This window comes from Erithacus rubecula, assembly GCF_903797595.1.
Source record: "Erithacus rubecula genome assembly, chromosome: 4".
Taxonomy (NCBI): Eukaryota; Metazoa; Chordata; class Aves; order Passeriformes; family Muscicapidae; genus Erithacus; species Erithacus rubecula.
In genome coordinates this window covers 42,171,900-42,184,204 of record NC_136686.1, presented here as the reverse complement: position 1 = coordinate 42,184,204, position 12,305 = coordinate 42,171,900, and the positions used below count along the sequence as shown (strand labels likewise).

Here is a 12,305-nt window from a genome sequence, read left to right as displayed (position 1 = left end):
ATGTAGCAGTTCCCATGGAGTGTTCTGTGTGATCTTGTTTAAGTTGCTAGTGATGTTAGTATGCTGAAGACTCTGCAGCCCCTGTGTGCACCTACAGACCTTGCAGGGTCTGTGTTGGCCTCTCTGGGGCTGTGTAGCAGAGTGTCTGCTTCCAGCTCTGCCTGCAGGATGTGCTTCAGGCTGTGCTCTGGGTTGCTGCCTCCTGGATGGACTGCTGGGATATGTGCAGCAGTTTGCCACCCGGATGCACCCAGTTCAGTGCCCCTGGTACCTGGGACTACCATATCAGCACCTGGCTCTGCCCACTGTATTTGGACCCAGTGGAACTGTGCCCCATTGCTAAAGGAACTACCAGCTTCGGGGTTAGTTGTGGGTCCAGTGTCAGCATTCCTATGGAGCCTTTCCCTTTTCCTGTGGCCCTTGGTGTTTCCTGAAAGATGCCATTTTCAGAAGCTGATGGTGAAATAATCTTTTGAAGAAGGTATCTTTTGAAGAAAGAAGGAAAGTTGTTGGGTCTGATGAACCTTTCCATACCTTCCAGCCTGTGGGCTTCTGCAGTGAACAGTCTTGCAGGAGAATGGTTCTCTCATTAGACCTTACCTATGTGTGTCCTTAGAGCTGGGATAGCTAATGTGCACATTACCAGGCTGGAGAGCTGAACAACAATCCTCATCTTAAAAATCTGCTCTTAACAACAATTTCTGTTTTGTGCATCCTTTGTGAAGAGGAAGAAACTTTTTCCACATGCAGTGAGGAAAGGGAGGTCCAAGGAATGAAATTGCTTGCTTGAAGGGTATATTCATTGAAACCAAGGAACAGCAACATATGCTAGTGTATGCTTTTGATTCAGTTAATTTCATTTGAGTCCTTTCCTCAGCTGTATGCAGAAAAAAAGAATTCAAGAGCTGAAAATATATTTGGCACACTGTTTGTTTAGATCTGATGTAGAAATCTCCTTCCATTCTTTGTTGTTGTTTTGATTCTCTGTGGTTTCTCTGTAAATAATGCAGAGAAATATATTATGGTATTGTTGGGCTTTTTTAATATTCTCTGGGACTTGTTCAATCAGGTTGTTGGATAATTATCTGAATCCTGTTGGCATATTATTATCTCTGAATGTTGAAGCAGAAGGTATGTCTCAGTAGTCCTCATGCAGCGTATCTGTTTTTACACAACAGTTAATATGTATCAGACACCTCTGTATAATATAAAACAGAAGCACAATAACAAAACCAGAACTTTGCAGGAACTTTGAACCTGATGAAGGGTTTACCACATGGGGGTAATAGGAAGGCCAACAAAAATGGGAAGAGATGTATAGAAATCTCTTTTAAGGTATGATTTTTCTCCAAAATAAGTAAAAGGTTTTTCCATGTAACTTGTAGCCAGGGCCTATAAGGCAGAAATGTAGGTTAAAGATGGGCCCCCAGTAAAGTTATCATTAGGTATAATTTGAGAAGGAAATTTTTTTGTGGTTTTATTCTGAGTTCAGTTTTGTTTGGTAAAAAGAGCAGCAACATTTTCAAAGTATCATATTTTCACTTAAGATTATCTCAGTATTGATTAGGCAAGAATCATGGAAGTTTTATATAGTAGTTATAAAATTCAAGAGCAGCTGTCCTATGAATCATTCCGTAGAATATTAAAAGTTTATGAACTTTAATATTTTCAGAATATTTAATTTGTTAATTGTACTATTTTTCCCCCCCCCAGGTCCTCCAGGCCCCCCTGGAGGTATAAGAGTGGAAGAAATTAGAGACACTGCTGTAGCACTTACCTGGAGTCGTGGAACAGACAATCATAGTCCTATTTCTAAATACACTATCCAGTCAAAAACCTTTCTATCTGATGAGTGGAAAGATGCCAAAACAGGTAAGAGTAATGCCAGAAGTTATAAGGACAGTAAGTTTAAAGTAGGATTGTTAGAAAGTTTGACTAATCAGAAAGTAGAAGGAAACCAAGTTTGCTATTAATGTCTGCTGCAGGTTTACTGTCCTGTTAGTGTCTTGTCAGCAGTTTTGTTCCCAGCATTTGGAGGGCCTGAACTGAATATGAAGAAATACAGGAAAGAACTGGCTAGAGTATCTACCTGGTTTCTTGCCTCTTGCCTTGTTGCCTGAGACATTCAACATCAACTACTGGAATCATAAAAATTATTTACAGGTTAATTTGGATGAAAAATGGATGTCTTCGTTTCTGCATTTGGTATGGAGAAAGCTGGTTAAAATTGTCTGCTACTTCCTGAGAGCAGACTAAGTTCCAATTGCATTTAAACTGGCAGTCATTGAGAAAACATAGCTAAGATTATCCTTTTAACCACTGGATGTCATCATTGTGCCACAAAATTGCAGTTAAAGAGGAACCTACCTGAGCACAGGACATGCTAACATAATTTTTTAGCAGAATTTAACATAAAAGCATAAATTTAAAAATATGTTTAACTACTAGTATCTCTGAATGTTTTATGAAGGATAGCATTGTCATAAGCTATACAGAATTTTTCTATCAATATGTTTTATTATCCCACCCTTATAAATTACAACTTAAGTGCTTTCCCGCGGAATTAAGATATCACATACTCAGCATTTCAGAATATTAAGAATATTAATAGTTTCAGTCATGGTCTTCCATTTAAGTTTTCACTTGAAACTGCAGATATGTAAGAAATAGACTGACATATTGAACTGAAAATCTGTCACATTTTTAAGAGTAAGAAGTTAGATGTAGTAGGTCTTCTGCCTTAGATCATATTTTTCTTTCAGGTTATGTAGTATATATAGTTCTCTTGGATATGATTGCCTCCATCAGCCAGCAGTGATATTTTTTATGTCAAAGTAGCTTGGAAAATAAACCCAGAAGATTCTCCAGCCCCTTCTTATCTCTTAATCTTGTTTAATGGCTTCTGTAGAATAGATTTCTTTGAACTTAAAAAAAGAAATAATGTAGAAATTAGAGCTAATCAAATAACTGATTCTTTGGTTCAGTAACAAAACAGGAGGGAGGTTCCTTTTAGGCTAGCCTCTGCTTTTCTTAGGATAAGTTAATTTTATTTCTTATTCATTCTGTAGTTTTCAATTAAAGAAAATAAGGAAATATGAAGAATTCCAGGTGGCAACTGATGCTGTTTTGTCCTGTGTGTTACTGGAACTGGAAATGTAAGAGTTAACATAAGTGCTGGTTTCAGATCTTCATTCTGTCTGGTTCAGAGCAGAGATTTGAAACCACTCCTCTCACTTCTCGGGAAGATTCCTACTTTGAATGTTATAGGCATGATGAGATGAATTTCTCTGCATCACTGGAGTTCTCTGCTTCTCAGAATTAATGAGATAGTCTTTGAGACATTCAGTCAGACTTTGAATCTTACCCTTAAGAGTGCTGAGTGGAATTTACATTTTGTGTGGGACAGGGAGGACTCTAGATTGTTGAAATCCTTTTTAAATGCGCTTACAAAAGATATACATTATTAATTTTTGAAAAATTAAAATTAACTATTTTGGTGTTTTCAAAATCATTGCTTTTTCATTTGAGCCTCACTTATGAATTTTCATAAATAGAAGGTTCCCTGAAAATAGGTAAAATCACCATAGTACCTAACACTGGTATCCCTGCAAGCTTTTACTTAATTGCTGAGCTGCTCCCATTTTGATTCAGTGTTAACTTTCAGATTAATGAAGCATGATGAGCAGTCCAAATTGATCTGTCACCAAATTCTTAGGCTATCAGTTAATGCTGCTAATTTGCAATGTGTGAAAAAAGAAAATATATTTTGGCACTGCATTTTGGAAGTATTGTTATTATTACTACTAGCATTATTTCCCCAACCAAATCATTCATCTCAGGTTTCATAATATTGAGTGTGTTTTGTGAAAGAATTGTATTCTGCTTCACAGTATGGAAATATGTATGAAAGGATTATGTAAGAAGTTTTTTATACTTATGTTGCTGTTTCCAGTTAAGGGTATCAAATTCTCCTTGTGCTAAGTGTTCATAATTTTTCTGGGAATCTGTGGGACAGTAAAATTAACTTAAGCAATCAGATGTAGCCCAGGAAGGGGCATTAAATTTAATTCACAATTTGGATGACATGGGAGGTTTGCAGTAGTTTTACTGACTAGACAGAAAAATAATTTGAGTAAGGATGAGGGAGGTGGGCAGGTAGAAAGAAAAATGGAAAGTGTGTTCCTTTCTCCTTCAGGACCTCACTTTGGAATGAAATTTTAATGATCATTAGGGAGAGTGAAGTGGTGTCAACATCTAGTGCTTACATTGTTGTTGCCTGGTTTTTTTTCAGGCATTGCATTTATATTTTAATTCCAAATACATTGCCTTTCCAGTGCAGAATATCTCAGTTCTCATCCTCCTCTGAACACAAGACTCTAATTTGACAAACAACTCTTGTTTGTATATAAATTAAAATCTTCTGTCTTTCCATAGGTGCAGACAGCTATAGAAACAACCCCTATTGTCTATGAATTGCAGATAGTAATGAGTTACTCATTTTATTTATGATAAAGAAGCTCATCCTTATGGCAATAACAAGTCTTTTCTCAGGAATTACAAGAACATTTACCTTTGTTGATCAGAACCAGATAGCAAGTTGTAACATGCTCACTAATTACGTGCACCAAATTAGGACCACTTTTTATAAACCAGTCTTCATCAATTGATTAAACCCTACATGTCTGGCCCTTCTCTGTCCATGTAATTAGTTTGTATTTTACTGTTTCTGCTTTACAGGTTTCTCATTACATTTGTCTGTAGGTAAAATGAAATTCTACAGCTATAATATGTAATTAGTAAGCAAATCTCATAACTACATGTATAGTTCACACCCACTTAAAACGTAGAAGTCAATAAGGGTTTATCCAAGATAGTGTCATAGTTTCCAAACTCCCAATCACTGCTATGGTGCTTCTTGTAAAATGTGATATTCCTAATGTACAACATCAAGTTTCCTTTTAGTTGTCTATGTGTGTTTGCAGAATAGTGCAAGTTTTGTCACAATCAACTGCACTGTTCCTGACCTAAGTGTGAAAATGCTTTCTAATGAAAAATTCTGATTTCTAATTTTTAATGGAAATGCTAAGTTTTCTAAAGCATTTAATCTTTTTTTTAGACCCATCAGATATTGAAGGAAATATGGAATCTGCTACAGTGATCGATTTAATTCCGTGGATGGAATATGAATTCCGGATAATAGCAACAAACACGCTGGGGACAGGAGAGCCTAGTATGCCGTCACAGAGGATTAGAACTGAAGGCGCGCGTACGTAAACAGAAAATGTCAGGGTTTTTTAAATGTGATTCTTAATTTTCACAGTCTCATTCACCAGTTTGGTAATTTTAGGTTTTACTTTAAAAACCCCAGTTTATAAGATCCGGTGTGCAGAGGATATATTTTCAGCCACCCAGTACTACAGATTGTGGTAAGGAGGTACCAAAAAATGAAGATGTGATAGCATCAAAGCAGACAGAAAATAAACATCATGATATGGCAAATTTGTCTCCATTGCTGAAATAGAACCATACTGCATCTTTCAGAGGCATCCCCCCGTCAGCCAGGCTGTGTGTGTATGAGCGCATGCACATGTTTGGGACTGTGATTCAGGACTTAGGAAAACACATGCATGCATCTAACAAGGAAAATGTCCATTTGCCATTTGGTATGTATTCTATCTAAAGAATGCATGACAGGATGTGAGTTCTACTGGATAATGCTGATTTCCTGTGATTGAAGTCTGGTGTATTCTTACTTCATGTCACATATGTGACATCGTCCAACACAACACACTCTCTTATTACTGTGGTTAATCAGTGTTAATAGCTCAGAGCATATTTAAGGATAGCAGGTGGAATAGGGGTAGTGTTCTGCAGTTTTCTGTGTGCCATGTTCATGGCATTTTTTGTTGCCTCCCCAGAAATGGCATACTTTCCAGTTTTGTAGCAGGATGTACCTCTTTTGCAAGAAGTGGTCTATTTAGTCTGCTGTCTGACTCCCCAGGCACAGCACTGTGCTCTGGCAGACTGTGAGACAGTTTTTGGCAAACCATGGAAAATGGTAATGTAGTCTTCTTAGGCATCATTCAGCACTTCTTGCCATGTCAAAACAGGGTATAAATAATTCACAGTTTACAGATCAACTTCTGTGCCCAAGTGGGTTTTCTGCCAGAAGCTGGAATTTGTTATAAGCAGCAGTAGGATTTTGGTTGCACTGTCAATGGCAATGATACTACAGAAGTAATATGCACAACTGAATGCAATTTTCATGTAATTCTGAAAAAGATAAATAACAAGCAACAAGCTGTGTCCACATATTGTAGTTATTGTTAACATTTTCTGTGTTAAGCAGCAGCAATTAGTGCTGTGTCTTTGTTGTACTATGTGGGCGACAAATAATGTCTGTTACATTTAAAAGTTGTCAGTGTCTTTTACAATTTTGAAGTCTCTCTTCTGGTAGATAACTAATTTCAGTAACTTATTAGCATGCTAAGACTGTGTGCAATGTTTTTTTATTTTTAATGAAACAGCTTGCTTTATCAATAACATTTCACAGTGATTTCTTGAAATCCAATGGATCAAGGTCTGGTTTTATGTATTTTAGCTTCTGGGTGCATTAGAGTAATTGTTTAAGTATGGTTGTCAACTTAGTTACCTGGTGTTAACAGAGAGAGAAACCTGGGTTTAATGGTTGAGAGAACAAGGAAGAAACTTTAGAAAAGAATGACTTGTTAGACTTGAAACAGTCGGGGTTTTTTCTGTTCTTTGGCATCCTGTCTATCTTCTTTGACTATTTAAGCAATTCTGTTCTACTGTTCTAGCAATCCTCTGCTTCTAACATAGCTCTAAAGCTATATATTTATAATAGATAGTGAGACTACAAGGTCAAGTAACAAACTCCAGCTTTCTCTCAAATTGTCATATGTATGTTTAGTCTTGATCTCAATTAATATGTTTTCAGAAAGGCCAGAAATAAATAATGCAAACAATGCAGTGAATGCTTATTTAAATTTCAAATTTACTTTTACATATTATTTATCCTGTCTGAAAACATTAGTTCTGCTCTGCTTTGTGTTCCTCTTCAGCTGATCCTCAGAGAAGGCCTTAGCAAACATCTTGCTTACATAGTGCTTGAGCACTATGACTTAAGGCTTTCACTGATAAGTGGAGAAAATGCCTGATCCTATCAGATTTATTTTGTGCAAAGAACACATTAATTTAGGTAAGGCATGTAGCTCATACATGCACATCTGAGGCATATTTAATGCTCTGTAGGTAGGCTATCTGGTCCTAAGTTTTCAGTGGTACTTTGTGTGTCTGTATTGAGTAATAGCAGATAAATACACTAACACCATAGAGGACAGCAACAGAATCATTGCACTCAATGCAAAGAGTCTGAGAGAAATGACAAAATAGAAATTATTTATAATGGAGTCCTAAAAATATCATGCTTTACCACCCAGCTGTGCACCAATGCTGGATCAACAAATCATATTTCATTACACAGAATAGCAGTGCAAAATGCAATTAGTAAATTATAAAGTGCTATGTCAGCTTTGCTTAGGTACATCTACCTCAATCTTGAACATGACTATCAAGAAGATATGTTCCACTGGTCTAGAATACAATTAGGCTGCCAGTATTTCAAAGATAGACCCATGGGTTTAACCTTACACATGGCAAGTAAATCTATTGAAGTAGGTGGAACTGATCTCAGTGTGTTAAGGTAATTACACATGCAAGTCCACAGTGCTTGAGCCCTTGGCATACCAACATCTGGGAAAGCACAGGAACAATACAGAGTGATTCTTTGAAGACTTACGAGAAATTTTCCATTCCTGAATATTCAGTTAAATATTTGTAGATAATGCAGGGAAAAGGAAGAATGATTGCTAGCTATGGTTACAACTGGCACGTTTCCTGAAGCAGTAGCTATACATTAGTCTTGGCAGATTGCTCACCATCATTACTTTAATTGGGTGTGCCACGTGTGCTCACTGGCCTTGCAGCTGTCTGCTGCATACTTTGTAGTAATTTTTCTTTCTTTTCTGTTTCACTAGCTCCTAATGTGGCTCCTTCTGATGTTGGAGGAGGGGGTGGAAGCAATCGAGAGCTGACAATAACATGGATGGTAAGTATGGCACATGCAAGATGGCATGAAACCTGTACTATCTCATATCTGATCTTGCTCCTTCTGAAACCTGTGGATGGTTTGTCTCTGGGTCTTGTGAGAACAGGATTTGTACATAATATATAGGTTTTCAGACTTTTCTCATGAAAAACTACATGAAAAGGAATGGGAAAGAGAGTACCTTATGGGTTTATGTGCTGGATATTCCTAGAATATAATCTAAAACATTCTAAAACAAAGAGATTGAAACACATGCTGGCTGTGATAATGCATCATTAAAAGCAGCCTTCATTCTTCTATTGAAGCAATGGTTTTCAAAACTTGCCTATACTGTGGATATAAATAAAGCAGGAAGTGAAAAGAGCAAAGCAAAATGCAGCACAAGAGAGGATAAAGATTTATAAACAAAGTTGCAGAGGCAAAAGTAGCATAGAAGAGAGAATTGAAATCTACTGAAGAGAATTTGGCGAGCCTAGAGAGAAGAAATTTTAAAAAATAATTGTTGGATCCATGTCATAGCCTATCAGTATCCAGGATAAACAGAGTGACAGCAGCATTACCTCTGGCAAAGAAAGATGGTTATGTTATGCTTGAGAAAATTACCAAGTTTGTTTTGTGTTGACCTCTCTGTTCACCGTCATAAGGCTATGAAATACAAAAGTCACATTATACCATTTGTGTCTTTTGGGGAATAGTTGTTTCATATAGCATCTGAATTATCTTTAGAAAGAGTTCTTTTTCTTGTGGGAAGTAATGTAAAGATGTCTTAATTCCAATAGCATATATTGTTGAGTAGGGATTCTCCTTATGAATATGCAGATTTTAATCCATATGCATATTTCCTTCTTTTTGTACTTAGGATTGATCATATGTCTGTGAAAGTTCTCAAGTATGACAGAAATAATCAGCTATATCTTTGAGCTATCAGATTTGGGCTTTCCTGGCTGGGTTTTGTTTTGGGGTTTTGGGTTTTTGAGGTTTTTTGGTTTTTTTCATTGAGTCCAAAATATTTATTCAGTTTTCCTAAGTATTTTAGTAGTAAAGAAAATATTTGTAAGTTTCTGAAAAAGAAGGTCCACAGTTCTGTGACAATATATGGGAAAGGTTGGAAAGGTTGTATCTTAGTTCCCCTATTAATAGGTTAGGAATGAAATGTCCTATCTGGCTTAATTCTGATCTCTTATTTTGAAGAGCAAAAGAACACATGCAATGGACAGATGGAGAAGACCTGGAACTTCACAAGTTTTTCTTCTAAAAGCTTTAACAAACTACAGAGCTGCTTCTTGCATTTTATGTAAAGATTGGTACTGATGCAATTTCCAATACAGTGGTAACTTGGCTGTGACCAAACTACACAAAGAAAATATAACCAGGACAATAGTGATTAATGCAAGATCAGAAGTACAAGACCACTTTAGTATTTCCTGTACAGTCAGGCAGAATTATATTCTCATATTTCTCTTACCTAATGTTATGCTTTTCACATCTGTTCTGAGTAGCTCCTTTAGTCATACAAATGAAGCATGGCTTCAAGTATTTATTTCCCAAGAATCTTCTATGTCTAGCAAGGGTATTTAAATAGAGAGTGTAGATTCACAGAGTCTGACAGACAACAATATATCTATCTTTAAGGCTAAGATAAAAATATATATTGATTTCCCCAAATGTGCTGACATTTGCATAATAAATAGTCCTTAAATAGTCCTTAATTAAGAAGAGAAGAACAAAATGTATGGCAGGTTCACATGTTGCTGCCAACCCCTTTTCAGCTTCTGCTATGATTCATAAGCCCAGGTTGAATGAGACAGCCAGAGATGCAATCAAAGCTCTTCTAAGACTTGTTTTGAAAGAGGAACTGAGAAGGAGAGCTAGGAGTGGCATGCCCATTCTTCCTCATTTTTCCCAATTTGTCTTTCCCTCTCCCATTTTCTTTTTCAAAGTTTTCAGTGGATTATACAAACTATTCAGCTACTTATACCTACTTATTATGTGCAGCCATTAGAAGGAAAGCTGCTTTCAAACTTCATATAAAACCTTTCAGAATATATTTTTTAAGCACCAGTCCTGGCTTTCTAAAGTTTGCTCTGGCCGAAAAACATTCTGAGGCTAGGGCTTCATCCAGTCTGCTTACTTTGGCATATGAGATTGAATTCTGGTTTATTTTAAGCAACTAGTTACATTGCTAGATTTAGAAGATCAGCTACATTGAAGTTTCATAAAACCTTGGTCAGAATATCTCCACACATGTTAGCTGAAGTGCTGCAGTAGTGGGCAAACACCAAAGGAGAATAATTACTCTCTCTGTCACTGCTCCAAGACCTTTGCCTCAAGATAAGCTATTTCATTTCTTTGAAATTTCCATTAGGAAAAAAGGTGATGCAGGAAGCTTGTTTTTAAAGGATACTTCTGGTCAACCTCCTGATGCACAGATGAATTATGTGATTTCTGGCTGGTTGGGTGCAGTGTCTAATAGTTGTGGTAAAAGCTCCATGGACTGAGAAGGAATCACTGAATGTAGAGCAAAAATCCATTGTGGCAGATTGTTTTCCTTAAGTTCGTACTTTCTTGTATTCCTAGGTATAGGAAATTAGCTAAAGTTTTAAGAAATATTTTGCATAGGTACCATTAATGCCTGTACTGAAAGTGGGAGTCATTTCACTAAAAGATTTACCAGTTAGAAGTTAAGTAATCTAAATCAGCAGCTGGATCCCCTCCATCATCAGTGAAAAGTGTTAGGATGAGTCATTCTTTCAATGTGTTCATCTCTCTTTATCAGCTGTGCCAGTTGCCTAGGTGACAAACTTTCAGTAAATTAATATCATTTGGGCTGGCCGCATAGATTTTCTCTTCATTTATAGATACATTCAAAATATCTATCTCCACACATACACGGACCCATATACTGGCATAATATGACTGTGTTACATATCTCCTGTGCCTCATTCCTTAGGGGTTTTTTGCTAGCTACAGATTTTTTTATTGCACTATTATTCTTGGTTTCTTTCTGTGGGAGGTAACATTATGTGTGTGGCACTGAGTTCAGATGAGGAAAATTATCTTAAAACGTTTTCCTAGGAAATACACTAATAGTGCAGATCTAAGAGGGCCTGTTTATAAAGGGGGTGGAATTAAGCCATTGAAGGAAACCAGGACAAAGTTGAGGTTTAGATCGGTGTTTTTACAATGTGCATATCAATACTTTCTGCATTGTTTCTATTTAATTCTAGACCTAACTGTTTAGCAAAAATTAACTTCTTCTTCTTGTTGTTGTTGTCTCTGCAGCCTTTGTCAAGAGAATACCACTATGGCAATAATTTTGGTTATATAGTGGCCTTCAAGCCATTTGGTGAGAAAGAATGGAGAAGAGTTACAGTTACTAATCCTGAAATTGGCCGATATGTCCACAAGGATGAATCAATGCCCCCTTCAACTCAGTATCAAGTAAAAGTGAAAGCCTTTAACAACAAAGGAGATGGACCATTCAGTCTCACTGCTGTAATTTATTCAGCACAAGATGGTGAGTAAATGTCCCAGATGAGTTTTACACTGTGGGTCCAGATCAGCACTACCAACATCAGTAGAACCTGGTCCTTGACACATCTTCAGCAGGGAGTGTGTGCATTGCTTGCACAAAAACTTGTTCTGAAAGCCAGTTTCCACTCTCTGCTTTCTTTATAATGCAGAGCACTTGGCTGTACTTGCTGACAATAAGCAATACACAGCAGCATGCAGGATTCTTCACACAGCTTGTTAAAAAATTTCAGAATATCGAAAAAGAAATTATTGTCTTCACAGTGGTTGCCTAAAATATTTAGATCTTTATTCAGCAATGTCTCTGTGATCTTAAAACATGTATTTGACATATCTAAATTTTCTTCTTAACAGACCACACTAAAGCCTAGCATTTTAGTAGATCAGTATCAAAATTTTCCCCAAAATTTAAAGGAATGATAGTTCAATTGTATCTAGTTACATTTCCAGCATGTTTGGAATAATCTCATATAATTATCCCTGTTATATTCTTTATTATGGTTTGCATGTTAGAGCTATCAAGTGAGTAATTTAATATTAACCTCTTTCACATTCCATTAAAATATTTTTCTTAATTCTTACTGCAATTATTTTACATGCTGTGATCTTTAGGACTGAAGTTAAAATGACATTTCCAAACTTAGCA

General features: G+C 36.6%; 1 protein-coding gene across 6 annotated transcripts in view; it reads left to right on the top strand.

The window, feature by feature from the left end:
- CNTN1 (contactin 1) overlaps nt 1-12,305 on the top strand; it is a 203,097-nt gene that overhangs the window by 166,299 nt on the left and 24,493 nt on the right. For all 6 annotated transcript variants that reach the window (XM_079303574.1, XM_079303577.1, XM_079303576.1 and 3 more), the window contains 4 exons: nt 1,714-1,872; nt 5,117-5,266; nt 8,058-8,128; nt 11,411-11,645. In XM_079303574.1, the coding sequence (XP_079159700.1) occupies nt 1,714-1,872; nt 5,117-5,266; nt 8,058-8,128; nt 11,411-11,645 (615 nt within the window). The remainder of the gene's footprint in view (nt 1-1,713; nt 1,873-5,116; nt 5,267-8,057; nt 8,129-11,410; nt 11,646-12,305) is intronic.